Raw genomic sequence first — 15,880 nt, 5'->3', positions numbered from 1 at the left:
ATTTTTGCTGAAAAAGCGGCGAGGAAATATTCTGCATGTCTGGACGATGTAACAAAAACAGACTGTGGAGGAAGGTTTGCTTTCTAAACGTCTGACTGGATCCTTTCCAGAGCGAGTGAGCGAAACCTTCCCCGAGTTCATATGTAGCACACACATTCTTCATCTCTTATTCCTCCAATGACTTCATGTTGGTACGTGAAAGCAGCCAAACCCTAAAACTGCAACATCCAGGCTGCATCAAGCTGGAGGTCTCAGGACTTTTTTTTTTTTTTTGGCTTTGTGAGGTGCTTTAGGACCATGTTACTTGTATATATATGAACAGTCAGATTTCTGGCTTTTATTTTCTTTAATGGGAGCAAGGGAGGTGGTGACTAACTGGACTCTTTACACTTTCACAAAGATTTACTAAGCAAGAACTGGTGGCTGGGGAGGGTGCCTAAAAGGTTTTAATTCAATGCATGTCAAAACTTCTTATTTTCTTTTTTGCATGAGAAATGTGCCTGCTTTGAACTATCCAGAGCAGAGGGCTCATGGGAGTAGAAACCAGCCTGCACAATTGAAGGCTGTTTGCTTACAAATGTATTTTATTAAAGACTGCTGTTACATTAAAAAAAAACATTAACAAGGATTACATACTGTATAACAATAAAGAAGTGTTGTTTTGTAAGCTCTCCGTCTCTTGTGTTTCTCTTGGGAACTAATATTCACGTAACTGAGGTAAGTGGCTATTCTCTAAGAAGTAAACTGTAAATAATATTTTTTAAGCCACTTTCCGAGTATATTGTGATTCAGTTGCCTCAAAAACCTGTCCCTATTTTTTTTCCTTTTTGATAAATTAGGTATTTATGTTTTATTAAACAAAATATTTATTCAAGTAAAGCCATCAAATATGGTTCTGTTATGATGTCAGCATTAAAATAAAATAAAAAAACAAAAAAAACATGTGCCCCTTGGGCTGAAAGTGTCAGCAGCTGTAAGTGTAAAAGTGGGCTTCTCACTGAAAACCAACAGGGGCTCCATGCAGGACTCCAATCTTTGTGCCTCAGGTAATCATCCAGTTTTCATTTGAAGTGGCCCCATTTGTTTCTGACACCCACTGAACTAAGAACAAGAACACTTCTGGCCGTTCTCCTCACTGCATGCTTACATTTTGAGGTTGCTTGTGCTAAAAGCTTCCCAATTGCTCAAAATCCCTAAAAATAAATTTATGGTTCTTCTACTCTTTAACAACCCAAATTTGCCCACAGACTAATGGCTAATATGGCAAATAGCTTAAAGTATTATAATGTGTGCACGTGGGTAAAAGGCCACATCCAACTAGGCTTGTATTTATTATTTATGCTTTATTAGGCTTCATAACACCTGTGGCGTTGTCAGTGACCAGGTTAGGTTTTTCTTTTTGCTGCATGCTAAATCGGTACATTTTCAAATGAAGTATCACACACCTTGGAATTACAGTTATTCTGTTAAAAGCTTGAGTGTCTCAAACAGATGAAGGTTCAAACTGGCACCTTGCGTTTTCTTTGGCGTAGAATGCTACCAGTGCCTACATGTTTCAATTATTTTATGCAGAAAATGAAGCGTTGACTTGCTGTGTAGTGACTCCAGAGTTTAAACTTTGCAAATGTCAGTTCTTTGGATAACACAGTTAAGCCCAAACAGAACAGTGTTACTGGAAGGTTTAAAAGGTAAAACTGACAACCTTACAGGATGTGTTTTATACAAATTACATGGCAACTAATGGTAATTTTTATACACATACAAGTGCAAATATAAAACTACAAAGGAAACTTTACTAACAGATTGCATTTTTGTGTACTTGACAGCTGTCTGTACCACTGATTTGCATTAATAGGTGTAACATATAATTGTAGGAATCAAATTAAATGAATCATTACCTGAACCGAGAAGAACAGAAAACTGATGGATTAGTGTTTTACACATTAAATAAAGCTCATAGAACATGCCTCATTAACCCATGTATATGTGCACTTTTCTATGCTTTTGCTACCAAAGTGCTTTCTATCAAACATTCATTTGGATTCATTGGAGAGCAACTCCGGTTTAGCATCTTGCCCAGTGATATTTGGCATGCAGAGTGGAGCGGCCAGTGATTGAACCACCTATGATCAGCAGACGCCCGGCTCTACAGACACCTCATCTGTGAGTTGACGAGTTTTGGAAGCAGCAAATACGGCAATTTCAAAGGATACTGTTCTTAAAGTTTGGAGTTTGCAAACCTAAGCTGTGCTGCCATGTTCTTCATGGAGTGAAGAGGCTTTCTCCTTTCCAAACCAGCCGTAGCTGTTCTTTTGGGTGGGGGGGTGGGGGGTTGTATTTAATATGGATGTGGAGTCTGAGACCTTGGCTTGAATTTGCTGGGACATCCACTCCTGGGAAGACCTGCATCATTCTTTTTCACATGTGACTGCAAGTCTGCTGTCAGGTCAGCATCACATTCACACTCTGACATTACTGTGTGCAGCAGCAACAAGTCTGTAACACATTCTAATGGTTTATTTCAAATCCATGAAGCAACCCCTAACTAACAATGAATAAATTTAAAAAAAATAAGAAGAACAACAAAACCGGTGGGATTTTTAATACAGCAGACTCTCCAAGAAGAAATAAGAAAACACAGGAACTCTTCAGATCTGCATATATTCTCAAGGGTAACATTCATTCTATCAGAGCTTCAGTAAGGTTTGAAATGTCAGGACAAACGTTCTAGAAATATCCTGATTGGAGAAGAAATTATATAACAAAGGGGTCGAGAAACAATGTAGCACTTGATTCTGCTGTAGTGCATGTACTCATGCCTTAGTGTCAAATGATTCTTACTTTATTTCTTACATCTACTCTGTCCTCACTCGCCTCTCAAAAACACATCAAGGGAGAGAAAGCTGGAGGTTTGGGAATTTCATTTATCCCTCCTGACAAACACATGCAGGGGACTGCAGAGAGCAGCAGACATCGGGTCTTTCTCGACAGGAGGTGTGAGGGATGGATACATTAATCCTCTTTTCCCAGGTGTTGGGTGTAATTAATAACCGCAGGTCTGTGTAAGCACTGCATTTCTCAGTGGGATCATGAGAAATGGTTACTGGAAATAAGGTTACTGGACAGAAGTGACAGGCTTCTGCGCGAGCAGCACCATCACAGTGACGACACCTGAAAGGAGAAATGCTCATTCCTGATTATCCTCCAGAGACCACGTTCAGCGTTCGACAGATATTTAGAGTGCAGTAGATTCCCCCGACTGTGCCAAAAATCATGGTTCAGAGGGATCGACTGAAAAACATGAGGGGAAAATAAAAATCCAAAAATATATATTTGTTTATATTTATATATATTTATATATTTACGAGGTATGTATCCACAAAGAAGAAAAGAAATTCCAAAATAGGCAGTCTGTGTTTTTCCAAGTGAGTCCTTACTTGCGATGCCTTAAGGAAACATTAATATTAATAGTAATTTTAGTCAAAAATTAAAAAAATACAACTGGGAAACTTTGCTGTCCGTCAGCCGTGCTCTGAAACCATAATCTCCACTGTTGGGAGTCTGAAGGCTCCAAATTAGCGGTGACGTCAGGCAGCTGCACTCCAAAAACAGAAAGAAAACAAAGTCTGCAAATCTCAAATCACAAAATCCAAATCCAAGGATTCACTTTAAGAGAAGAATAAAATAAAACCTATCAGGTGAAACTCCCCTAACCGTTGATTTCACAACAACTGCAGTCTCAGAGTCTCCGCCGTGGAGCTGGCGCCGAACTGTTGAGGCTGGGTTGAGGTGTTTGTACTGGAGAAGTGAAGAGAGGTCAGCCACAGGTCCAAAAAAAGGTGTCTTTGTGCAACAAAACAGGCCTCACCATTAAAGTGCCCCTATTAGCCTTTCTGGGGTTTGCTAAAACACCTTGTTTGTAGTCCAAGCTTTTCCTTACGTTTCTGATCTATGTCACTGTGTAACATGTTTAAATAAATCCTGCCTAGCTGCTAGTGTGGGGCACTCTAACAAAGAAACACCCGCCCTCCACATGCTCCTTCGCCGTGGGACATTATTTTGTTGCTAGGGTTGCTGTGATAACTCTAAAATATCTCCAATACTAGCAAAGCACACGGCATCGTCTGTTTCTGGCTAAAACAAGAGCATTAATATGCTCACGATACCCGTCAGCTTCTATCCTACCCTCTAAGGCAGTGGTGTCAAACTATGGGGACTTGCCAATCTGTCCCGCTGGATGGCTTTGGAAAATATGGAGGAAGGCATGCATCTTTGGACTTTTAACTGTATTTTTTTTTTTTTTAAGTTTTACAGATTCTCCTGCTGATAAAGACCTCCCCCACAGCCATTTATACTGGACCAGAGTAGTTAAATAATAAATAAACAATTACATGACAGAAAAGTTCCTGTTTTTCACTGTCTACTGTAGAAATTTCAATTTAACTTTTTAAATTCATCAATTAACAAAAACTTTGTTTTACAAATACAGGACAGTCTGTGCGGTGAGCTACCAGGACTTTTCTGTATTTTTACATATTTATCATGTAGAAAAACTCAGATGTGCTCTTTATCTTATCCTAACATATCTCAGGAAATGAACTGTGTGGCAGAAAGTGGGGTTTTATTTGTAAAATGAGTTTGACATAATTACATTAAATAGAGGAAAATTCCCAGCAACACTGCTCTAATGGACATATTCTATTGTTCTGTCTACTGTTGTAATTAACATTTATACAATTTCAAGAGAACAGCTGTATTATGTTTGATGCTGTTGGCGTGTCTTTCTGAAGTGGCCACTGCTAACGTGTTCTAAGTTGGCAGCTGTTAAAGGGCTATGCTGGCTGGGCACAAAAACGCTGCCTTGCTTCTGTTATAGCAGTGGACCGAGTGGAGCAGACTGGGCTCAGACGACGAGAAGAGGCGCTGCAGGAGTGCACAATATGAATTTTTCTTTTTTAAAGTAATCCTATTAGTTAAAAACAGCATAATAGGGGCACTTTAACTGAAACAAATAACGAAGGAGCCAGGTGTCCTCCACACATTTGTTAGTCAGGCTGGCAGAAGGCGATGGCTGCCCACTGTAGTCATGCTAGGTACTGCTGCAATGCTGTCTTCGCTCTGAAAAGAGACACAGAATGAGTCCAGCAGGCTAAAGGAGTGTCTGACAGGATATTTTCTTTTTTGTGACGCACTGTTCTGGCCCACCTGTCACTGAGGTTGGGCTCAGAGGATTGTGTCAGTTTGTGCAGGATGTCCACAAAGCCCATCTCCCTCAGCTTGTCCTGACGCTCCTGAGAACCTGATGACACACAGTGAAGCAGAGAGGACAAATAACAATGTCTGCTGACATGTAAAATCCCACTGCAGCTGTGTGTTCATTAATATGAACACAGACACATGTTCCACAGCTGTATCTTAGCACCAAAGCCTCCAATCAGCTCCCTCCTCTGTCCCTGGTCAACTGCCTTGAAGACGTCAAGATCTGGATGTCAAATAATTTCCTCAAACTGAACTCTGGGGTGTAGTTCCCCAAGCCCCAGCTCCAGAAAGGGACTGATCTATGCCATGATGTGGATGGCTGCTCCTATTCACCATCTCCAGGAGTCTCCATCCTGGGTGAAACTAGAGAACATCACCAGACTCTGGCCATTATCTCAAATTCCCCAGCTGAGACCCCCCATTCATCACCTTCATCACCTCCTGCTTGGAGTGCTGCAATGGTGCCTTGGACAAGCTGCAGTATGCTCATAAAACAAAATTGACAAAGTTTCTACCGACACCAAGTCGTGACAACACCCCCCCTTTATTCACCTCTTGGCTTTGATAAAGTTCGGTATCTCCTATAAAATCCTGCTTCCCAGTGCTGATCAGACATTTCACCTCCTACACTCTGTCCTGGACTCTGTGTTTCCCAGATAACAGCCTGCTCTCCTTCCCTAACAACACAGCCTTCAGTGCTGGTACCCTGATTCTTTGAAATATGCTCCCTTCTGAGATCTGCCCACCTTTGGGCATTTTCAAATAGTAGGTGAAATGTCACAAGCCTTCAGGACAAAAGGCAAACTATAGAAGAGAAATCAGAGTTTAATTAATAATGATGAATGAGTAAAGAAGAAACACTCAGTGCAAAAATGATTCCCAGATTCATCCCATCTGGTCACACAGCATGTTAAGATTTAATGAAGAGAACAATAACTTCAGTTTTAGCTGAAGTTAGAAGCAGGAAATTAGAAATCAGAGACATAAAGGGATGAAATTCATTCAGGCCGAACACATTTTCTCTCCAGCTTACAAGTTATCTCCTTTAAGGCTCAACGATTGTTGCTTTTTTTCACTATTATCAAGACAATCGACCTCTGTGGGAGCAGAGAGTTGGCACTGAAGACAATAAAAGTGAAGGAAGGACATCTTAAAACTCTGTTACAGCACTTTCAGAAGGCCATGTACTATAATTAGTATTAAATCCCCTGTATATTCCTATGGCTGACCTCTTTTTAAAACAAACAAAAAACAAACACAGAAAACAGTAAACTGTAACTTCAAAAGTCTGAGTTACACTCTCCCTGAATGAGCATTTAAAAGACTAAAATGTAAACAACCATTTGAGAGGTCGACTTTATTACCATGCTCCTTCCATCCTACACAGCATTTCTCCATCAGACATCTTTCAGCGTTGTACTCGCCTGTGACGTGCCTTCATTCTGGTAAATGTTCTATAAACTAAAGCTGAACACTTAAGACCTCAGTTCTTACTACTTTAACGTGAGCTCAGCTTTCTTCATGTTCCTCGGTCTCCTTTATCTAAACCCATGCCCTTTCTTTATTAGTCCATGTACCTGTGCGCTGCATTTCTTACCGTCCTCCTCATTCCAGATAAGGTTTGAGACGCAAAAGGTTGCAGCAAGCTGCAGTTTCACATTCGAATGCCCCTGTGGGAACAGCAGACATCAGAGAAGTTACAAGTCAAGAAAGACGGGACAATGACACAGATCAATCAGGCCGCGACCTCTAGTATGTGCTTAAACACTAACAGTGTGCACAGTACCATATAGTATTTGATTTTCTGGAGCATGTCGTCATTGGTCATGATGAGGTCCTTGGCTGTGTTGCCATCGGCAATGTTGACTAGGATGCACAGCGTCTGACAGACAAAGTGTTACATCAGTGCTTTTATCTGAACAGTTTGTTCTGAGGTTAAAAAATAAATAAAAGAAAGCAACAGGCAACACATTCACAAAACTGGCAACATTTGATCATCACACTTTGTGTTTGTGGACGTCAATCTGTCCACTTAGAAGGCACAAACCGAGTCAAACTGATAACAAGAGCACTGGCCAGGCAACAACAAGACAACCCCCAAACCATGGACCCCTCTATAGCTCTGCCTTGATGCCTGCAGTACACTCAGCTTGTAGTTCCCTCAGTATTGCACATCCATACGTACTGTCACATGAAGGTTTACTGCACAGCACAGTGTCAACGATGTGGAAGAAATACCACGAGGAATCAATATGACCAAAATCTCATATTCGATATGACATTTCTCATCCCAATGATGATAGAAATCACAAAATAGTGCTTTTTCTGTAAACGCTGTGACTCTCAGGCAGCTCGACCTGGGCGTCATGTACCTGGAGTCGAATGTTTTGATCGATGCATGAAACTTTATATTTGTAGATAAAAGTTGCAACAGCTGCCATTTTCTTTCTGAGTATTTATTACACGGCACGCTGCAGGGAAAAGCCTGTTCTAATGTTTTGAGCACCTGACGGCTCTTTTTTTGCTTCTCATCCTTAAACTCTCTCCTTACTCTTTCACGTGATTCGTTCGTAGGTGGTTGAGAGGTTTGTCGTGTTTGAGTCTGTGGTGGGGACCGGTTTGCAGCATAACTTGCATAGTACAGTGTTCTGGTCCGTGTCAGACTTTTCATAACCAAACCATGTCCATGCTACAGAGGGAGCCTCTCATTTAGGAATAAGGTCCTCGATTTTTGTTGACTGGTCCTTCTGTTTGGAGCTGCCTGGTTCGTCTTCACTGGCCATGCTGGTATTCTGTGTGTCTGCATCCACGTGGTGGCCATCCCAAAAAAATATATTGCTGTAAACAGTGGATTTTGCTCCACGACAAAATAAAAGATAGCTTATAATATGAAACCAGAGAAGTTTTAATTTCGTCATCCGATACATTTCGTCATATGGCACAGCCCTAACCCCCCCCCACCACCACACACACACACACACACACACACACACACACACACACACACACACACCTTCATCACCAGGAACCCAGGGCCCACTGCACCAGTACAAGGTTTATTTTATCCACTTACCAAATGCAGCTGGACGAAAACTCCCACCCACTCCATGACGTGCACCAGTGAACAACACCGGAAATCATCTCCTTGTATAACTCCTCCATCGAATGCACAGTGCAGTAGTTACACCCTTTTGCACTTGCTCTACAGCAAAGTTTTACAAATTAATGTCAATCATATCTATTTCACTTCTTATAATTGAGCTATTTGTAAATATTAGAGCCATTTCTTATATTTTGTAAACTTTGTAATATATTGTATTATTTAATTTAGTTCAGTCTGTTACTGTTATTTTCTTGGAGCAACTGTAACCACATATTTCAACCTCCTCCAACATGCCCTTTCTGAGGGCTCTCTTGTTGCCTGTCCAGTCCATCTGTTGTTACTTTCATCTGCATCAAAGCAACTGTAATAGATTCACAGTGGTTTGTGCTCCCTAACTGGACAGATTGATATCGCTGAAGTTTAAGTGAGTGAGTGGCCTTGGAACCCTTACTAGATTGACAGGCAGCAGCAAATGCTTCTCCAAGATCACCGTTATCTTTTCTACTGGGCACTGTGTTAACACACCTGAACATTCCAGACCAGCAAACTGTCAAAACGTCTGCATTTATAGAGATTGGTCAATTAAGTACATTTGTTAGCAGCACCTGGTTGCTGCTTTTCCCTGTATGATGGGAATGGTGCAATGTGTCCTGTTGTGCTGTTCATCCAGGATTGTACTTAATTTTATGACCTGTTTTGGACCAGATTATTGTTTATGTCCCGATACAAACACCACTGAATTTAATAGGACAAGACTGACCTCAGGCAGACAGCCTGTGATCACATAAGCAGAATGTTTAACTGCTCTGCCACACAGCAGCACGCTGAACTTAGAAAAAATAAATCATCTCTACGTGTGAAGCAGACGGGTGCTCACCTGCTCTTTGACCTCTATACTGTGCTCCGCTTCGAGGATGAGGGTAACTGCCTGCATGATCTGCTTCCCGTGGGAGCTCATGACCTGGTCAATGTGCTGACAAAATGAGAGTTGGGAGTAAAGGGGAAGCAAAGGAGAATCAGTCTGCATGTTGCACTTAAGACCTCTCGACAATTCATTCAAATTCAGCCCATACTGGATCGTTCATATGTAGTGATAACACAAGTGGGGAGCATTCAACGCTGACCCAGAGGTCAAGTACCACCTATGGCTACGTTCACACTGCAGGCGAAAGCGCATCAAATCAGACTTTTCTGACCCTGTGCGACCCATCTATCCCATCATGGTATGACAGTGTGAACAGCACAAATCCGTCCATCCATCCATCCATCCATCTTCATCCGCTTTATCCGAGACCAGGTCGCGGGGGCAGCAGCCTAAGCAAAGAGGCCCAGACCTCCCTCTCCCCAGCCACCTCCTCCAGCTTATCCGGGGGAACACCAAGGTGTTCCCAGGCCAGCCGAGAGATATAATCTCTCCAGCGTGTCCTGGGTCTGCCCCGGGGCCTCCTCCCGGTGGGACATGCCTGGAACACCTCACCCAGGAGGCGCCCAGGGGGCATTCTTGTCAGATGCCCGAACCACCTCAGCTGGCTCCTTTCGATGTGGAGCAGCAGCTGCTCTACTCTGAGCCCCTCCCGGATGGCCGAATTTCTCACCCTATCTGTAAGGGAGAGGCCAGCCACCCTTCGGAGGAAGCTCATTTCTGCCGCTTGTATCCGCGATCTCGTTCTTTCGGTCACTACCCACAGCTCGTGGCCATAGGTGAGGGTAGGGACGTAGATCGACCGGTAAATTGAGAACTTCGCTTTTACACTCAGCTCCCTCTTCACCACGACGGACCGGTGCAGCGTCTGCATTACTGCAGCTGCAGCCCCAATCCGCCTGTCGATCTCCGGCTCCCTTCTCCCATCACTCGTGAACAAGACCCCAAGATACTTGAACTCCTCCACTTGGGGTAGGAACTGATCCCCGACCCGGAGTGGGCACTCCACCCTTTTCCGGCTGAGAACCATGGCCTCACATTTGGAGGTGCTGATCATCATTCCCGCTGCTTCACACTCGGCTGCAAACCGTTCCAGTGCGAGCTGGAGGCCCTCACCCGATGAAGCCAACAGAACCACATCATCCGCAAAAATCAGAGATGAGATTCTGAGGCCACCAAAGCGAAAGCCCTCCGCCACTTGGCTGCGCCTAGAAATCCTGTCCATAAAAATTATGAACAGAAACGGAGACAAAGGGCAGCCCTGGCGGAGCCCATCACCCACCGGGAACGAGTTCGACTTATTGCCGGAAATGCGAACCAAGCTCTTGCAACGGTTGTATAGGGATCGAATGGCCCGTAGCAATGGGCCAGACACCCCATACTCCTGCAACACCTCCCACAGGACACCCCGAGGGACACGGTCGACTACCTTCTCCAAGTCCACAAAACACATGTAGACTGGTTGGGCAAACTCCCATGCACCCTCAAGTATCCTGGAGAGGATAAAGAGCTGGTCCAGTGTTCCGCGACCAGGACGAAAACCGCATTGTTCCTCCTGTATCCGAGGTTCGACTAGCGGACGAACTCTCCTTTCCAGCACCCTGGCATAGACTTTCCCAGGGAGGCTGAGGAGTGTGATCCCCCTGTAGTTGGAACACACCCTCCGGTCCCCCTTCTTAAAGATGGGGACCACCACCCCGGTCTGCCAGTCCACAGGTACTGCCCCTGATCTCCACGCAACATTGCAGAGGCGTGTCAACCAGGACAGCCCTACAACGTCCAGAGCCTTCAGGAACTCGGGGCGGACCTCATCAACACCAGGGGCTCTGCCACCAAGGAGTTGTTTAACTGCCTCAGTGACCTCGCCCCTGGAAATTGGCGGGTCATTCCCCTCATCCCCAGACTCTGCTTCCTCCCCGGAAGACGTGTCAGTGGGATTAAGGAGGTCCTCGAAGTATTCCTTCCACCGCCTGACAATTTTCCTCAGTCGACGTCAGCAGCGCTCCGCCAGCACTATACACAGTGCAGGTAGAGCACCGCTTTCCCCTCCTGAGACGCCTGATGGTTTGCCAGAATCTCTTCGAGGCAGTCCAAAAGTCTTTTTCCATGGCCTCTCCGAACTCCTCCCACACCCGAGTTTTTGCTTCAGCCACTGCCCGAGCCGCATTCCGCTTGGCCTGTCGATACCTGTCGGCTGCCTCCGGAGTCCCACAGGCTAACCAAGCCCGATAGGACTCCTTCAGCCTGGTGGCTCCCTTCACCTCTGGTGTCCACCATTTGGTTCGGGGATTACCACCACGGCAGGCACCAACCACCTTGCAGCCGCAGCTCAATGCAGCAGCTTCGGCAATGGAGACGCTGAACATGTTCCATTCGGACTCAATGTCCCCAGTCTCCCTTGGAATGCTGTTGAAGCTCTGCCGGAGGTGTGCGTTGAAGATCTCGCGGACTGGGGCCTCTGCTAGACGTTCCCAGCACACCCTCACTACGCGTTTAGGTGCACCAAGTCTGTCCAGCGTCCTCCCCCGCCACCTGATCCAACTCACCACCAGGTGGTGATCAGTTGACAACTCAGCCCCTCTCTTTACCCGAGTGTCCAGAACATATGGTCGCAGGTCTGGTGATACGATCATCGACCTACGGCCTAGAGCGTCCTGGTGCCACGTGCACTTATGGATACTCTTATGTTCGAACAGGGTGTTCGTTATGGCCAAACTGTGATTAGCACAGAAGTCCAATAACAAAACACCGCTCGGGTTCAGATCAGGGAGGCCGTTCCTCCCAATCACGCCCCTCCAGGTCTCGCTGTCGTTACACACGTGAGCATTGAAGTCTCCCAGCACGACAACAGAGTCTCCAGGTGGAGCACCTTCCAGCACCCCACCCAGGGACTCTAAGAAGGCTGGGTACTCCGAACTGCCACTCGGCGCATAAGCGCAGATGACAGTCAGGACCCGTTCCCCGACCCTAAGACACAGGGAACAAACCCTCTCGTCCACCGGGAAAAACCCCAACGTACCGGCAGCAAGCCGAGGGGATATTAGAATACCCACCCCAGCCTGCCGCCTCTCACCAGGGGCAACTCCAGACTGAGACAGAGTCCAGCCCCTCTCCAGGAGACTGGTTCCAGAGCCCAAGCCATGCGTAGAGGTGAGCCCGACTATATCTAGACGGTACCTCTCAACCTCACGCACTAACTCAGGCTCCTTCCCCACCAGATAGGTGACATTCCATGTCCCTATTGCCAGTCTTGGCAGCCGGGGGTCAGTCCGCCAGGGCCTCCGCTCCTGGCCGCCACCCGGCACACAATGCACCCGACCCCTATGGCGCCTCCTGCGGGTGGTGGGCCTGCGGGAGGATGGGCCCATGTCTCCTCTTCGGGCTGTGCCCGGCCGGGCCCCATGGACTAAGGCCCGGCCACCAGACGCTCGCCCTCGGGCACCCTCCCCGGGCCTGGCTCCAGGGCAGGGCCCCGGTAACCCTATCCCGGGCAGGGTAAACTGTTCCCTCGATATTCTTTTCATAAGGGTCTTCTGAATCGCTCTTTGTCTGGTCCCTCACCCAGGACCAATTTGCCATGGGAGACCCTACCAGGGGGCATAGCCCCTGGGATCCCTGGGACACACAAACCCCTCCACCACGATAAGGTAGCGATTCAAGGAGGAGCAGCACAAATCCAATATTTTCAAATCCGACCTGGGTCACTTTCATATGTGGTACTGAATCCGATACATATCTGATGTTCTAGAAAGCGACTGCTGTTTGAACGGTCATGTCGCATTAAATCCGTCTTTTATGTCACTGACACAAGACAGACGCCAATTATCAGCGCCAGAGAAGACATCGCGAATGCTTCCTGGCCATCCAGTGAAACTGTTTGGAAGACAACGTTGGAGAAACGTGAACATTTTATTTATACTGTATAATCTGCAGATTCTGACAGAAATCTGCAACTATCCTTTGAAGCACTGCTCCTCTCTAAAACAGCAATAAGGATAATTATTAGGCCATTTGTAAATGACAAAATAACATAAAGCAAAATTGGGAAACGTAAAGTCTGAAACAAGTCTTTATATTAAGGTCCATCAGTCAAACAATCCTGTTTGCTCTGGGTCTAAACAGAGCGCGTTGTGTGTGTCGTCTTCTTTTGTGCATGCGAGCCGCTTTGAGGGTTCACACTAGAGCGCGTCTGCTGTCACATTTTAATTGTAGTGTGGACAAGCAGAGAAAAAAAAAAATCGGATTGATTAAAAAAAATCGGAATTGAGCATTAAGACCTGCAGTGTGAACGTAGCCTATGACATATGGGCCACCTAAGAGCAGTTCACAAACAGCAGCAGTACATTTGTTGCATAAACTAGACTCTTTTGTGAAAGTGGATTTTGTTGATATCGAATCTGACGCAGCACGATAGTCACGATAATATTTGCATGTAACCAGTGGAAAGCTAAAATTTATTTATTCATTTAACAACATCATTTCATAATTACTGCAAAGTATCCACAGCAAACAGTACACATTTTAAAAATATCTTAAATATTATCTGGGAAATATTAATATTAGCTTTCTCTGCTCTACTGTAAACTGAACAGAGGTTTTGATCGGTAATGGGACAAAACATCACCGTGGAATTTGGGAAGCTGCTCTACACACCAAACTGTTGTAGCTACTTAACACTCATTCATTAGTATCCAGACATCAATTTTCTTGTGCTTATCCAAGCTTACCCAGCTACTGGCTCCCTGTGTGAGGATATGAATGGGAACCAGAACTGGAGACAGTCTCTCTGGCGTTGGAGCCTCACATTCCTCACTCACAGAGTCATATGCCAAAACAGCAGACTCCTTTTGAGCCCCTAATCTGAGCTAAGATTGTACTGATGGACACCTACATCAGAAACTGACTTGTTTTTCGTTGTATGTAAACATGTCTTTGTGTTGAAAGTGAGAAAAAAAACTCCTGGTGTGTTTGTGTGATTCAGAGAACACTACCTCTGCCATCAGATCTGTGACTGCAGACAGGGCCAATATAAGGATCAGACCATCGAGCCCAGCTTGACTTAGAGTTCCTCCTAAATGACCGGGTTTTCCCATGCTCTCTCTGAGGAAGAACCCATTTCCACCACTTAAATCTGATCTTTTTCCTTAGCTTGTGGCTACAGGCAAGGGTAGAAACACAGATCAACAAGTCTGGCTTCACACTCAACTCTGTTTTCACTACAACAGTGTATCGATGCAGACACTGCACTAGTCTACCACACTGTATCCACTCATTTTAGCAACTGGAGATTGGACCGCCAACTGACCTACAAAGCGCCAGACCCTCAGCCACGCGCTTGCCAAAAAGCCCCACTACAAGGCCTGACTCGAAATCGAGGGCCTCTGTATCCCTGTGCTGCATGAGTTAATCCTTTGAATGTGACTTTAATCACTGTTTTTATAATAAACTCATCAATCTGACCTTCTAACCAGGACCAATTTGCCCTGAAAGAACCTATGAGGGCTTAATTCCCCCCGAAGACTACAAATCTCACCAAACATTCATGGATTCTTTCATACTTAAGAAAGCTCAAAAGCTTCAAAGCACTTAGTAGTTTGTAGCGACTCACTTACAATAGAAACAGTGTGCATTACACCAAATCACAAGAGTTCAACGTCCTACAGGAAACACGCTACTGTTTATCTGTCCACTCCTATTAGAAACTAATCTGACTGCTTATTGTAGAGCACTGACTTTGTTGTGACTGTTGTTGTAATATCAATAAAACTGATTTAAGTTACAATGTGATTCAGTGTGAAGTTTTGTGCTTTAAAAAATGCAAAGCCTTTGAAATTTGACTCAGAACGAGGTGATTTCCATCTGAGATTTAATTTGAGCCGGTGAGTGTTCAGCAGTTAATCGACACAATAATCGAAAGCTTATCCAACAATGAAAAAAAACCCCAAAACAAACAAAAGAGAAAAAGCTTTAATTGCAGCCTTATTCATGTCTGTTCATGTGTGTGTTTGCGTGTCTCACTGCGCGTTGCGACAGTAGATTGCGCAGCAGACCGAGGGTCTTCATCAGCACGTTGGTGTCGGGGTCTGATAGCAGGCGGAACAGCTGTTCTGTGCCCAAACACCGAACAATCTCCACCTTCACCTTCTGATCAGCTTGGAACGCCATATTCTTAACACACAAACACACAAAGTAGTCAGTCGGGATATTTTAACATCAAGCTAAACACAGCAGCTCACTTTTACAGTGCAGACGAAGGGTGGAGGGGAATATTTTAAAGTAAAAAAATTAAATAAAAGCTCACCATCAGGGCCCAGATCCCATTGACTCTCAGTGCAGGACTGTCGCTCTGGGTTAGACTGCATAGTAATTCCATTACCCCTGACTCCAGGATGGGCTGCAGACACACAAAGACAACTGGACTCAACATTAAAGTAATTAAAAAACAAAAAAAGAAAACGTTACTTTACTAAACAGCTATTTTTTAACATCTCCATCAGGAACGGCATCATCATCATCATCATCATCAGTCGTGCAGTCTGCAGAGCATTTCCTCTCAAATACTGTCTGCATGGGGCTGTTGCCTACCTACATTCATA

At 44.9% G+C, this 15,880-nt stretch overlaps 1 protein-coding gene across 4 annotated transcripts in view; it reads right to left on the bottom strand.

Annotated features, from left to right (window-relative positions):
* Nucleotides 1–2,502: 2,502 nt before the first annotated feature.
* armc8 (armadillo repeat containing 8) overlaps nt 2,503–15,880 on the bottom strand; it is a 25,241-nt gene continuing 11,863 nt past the window's right edge. For all 4 annotated transcript variants that reach the window (XM_076874676.1, XM_004569850.6, XM_076874675.1 and 1 more), the window contains 7 exons: nt 15,586–15,678; nt 15,303–15,452; nt 9,240–9,335; nt 7,046–7,141; nt 6,857–6,929; nt 5,206–5,299; nt 2,503–5,118 (listed from right to left, as the gene is read on the bottom strand). In XM_076874676.1, the coding sequence (XP_076730791.1) occupies nt 5,085–5,118; nt 5,206–5,299; nt 6,857–6,929; nt 7,046–7,141; nt 9,240–9,335; nt 15,303–15,452; nt 15,586–15,678 (636 nt within the window). In that variant the 3' untranslated portion in view covers nt 2,503–5,084. The remainder of the gene's footprint in view (nt 5,119–5,205; nt 5,300–6,856; nt 6,930–7,045; nt 7,142–9,239; nt 9,336–15,302; nt 15,453–15,585; nt 15,679–15,880) is intronic.

This window comes from Maylandia zebra, linkage group LG16 (assembly GCF_041146795.1).
Source record: "Maylandia zebra isolate NMK-2024a linkage group LG16, Mzebra_GT3a, whole genome shotgun sequence".
In the NCBI taxonomy this organism is placed as follows: domain Eukaryota; kingdom Metazoa; phylum Chordata; class Actinopteri; order Cichliformes; family Cichlidae; genus Maylandia; species Maylandia zebra.
Note: the sequence above shows the minus strand (reverse complement) of the source record. Positions and strands in the feature narration are given on the sequence as shown.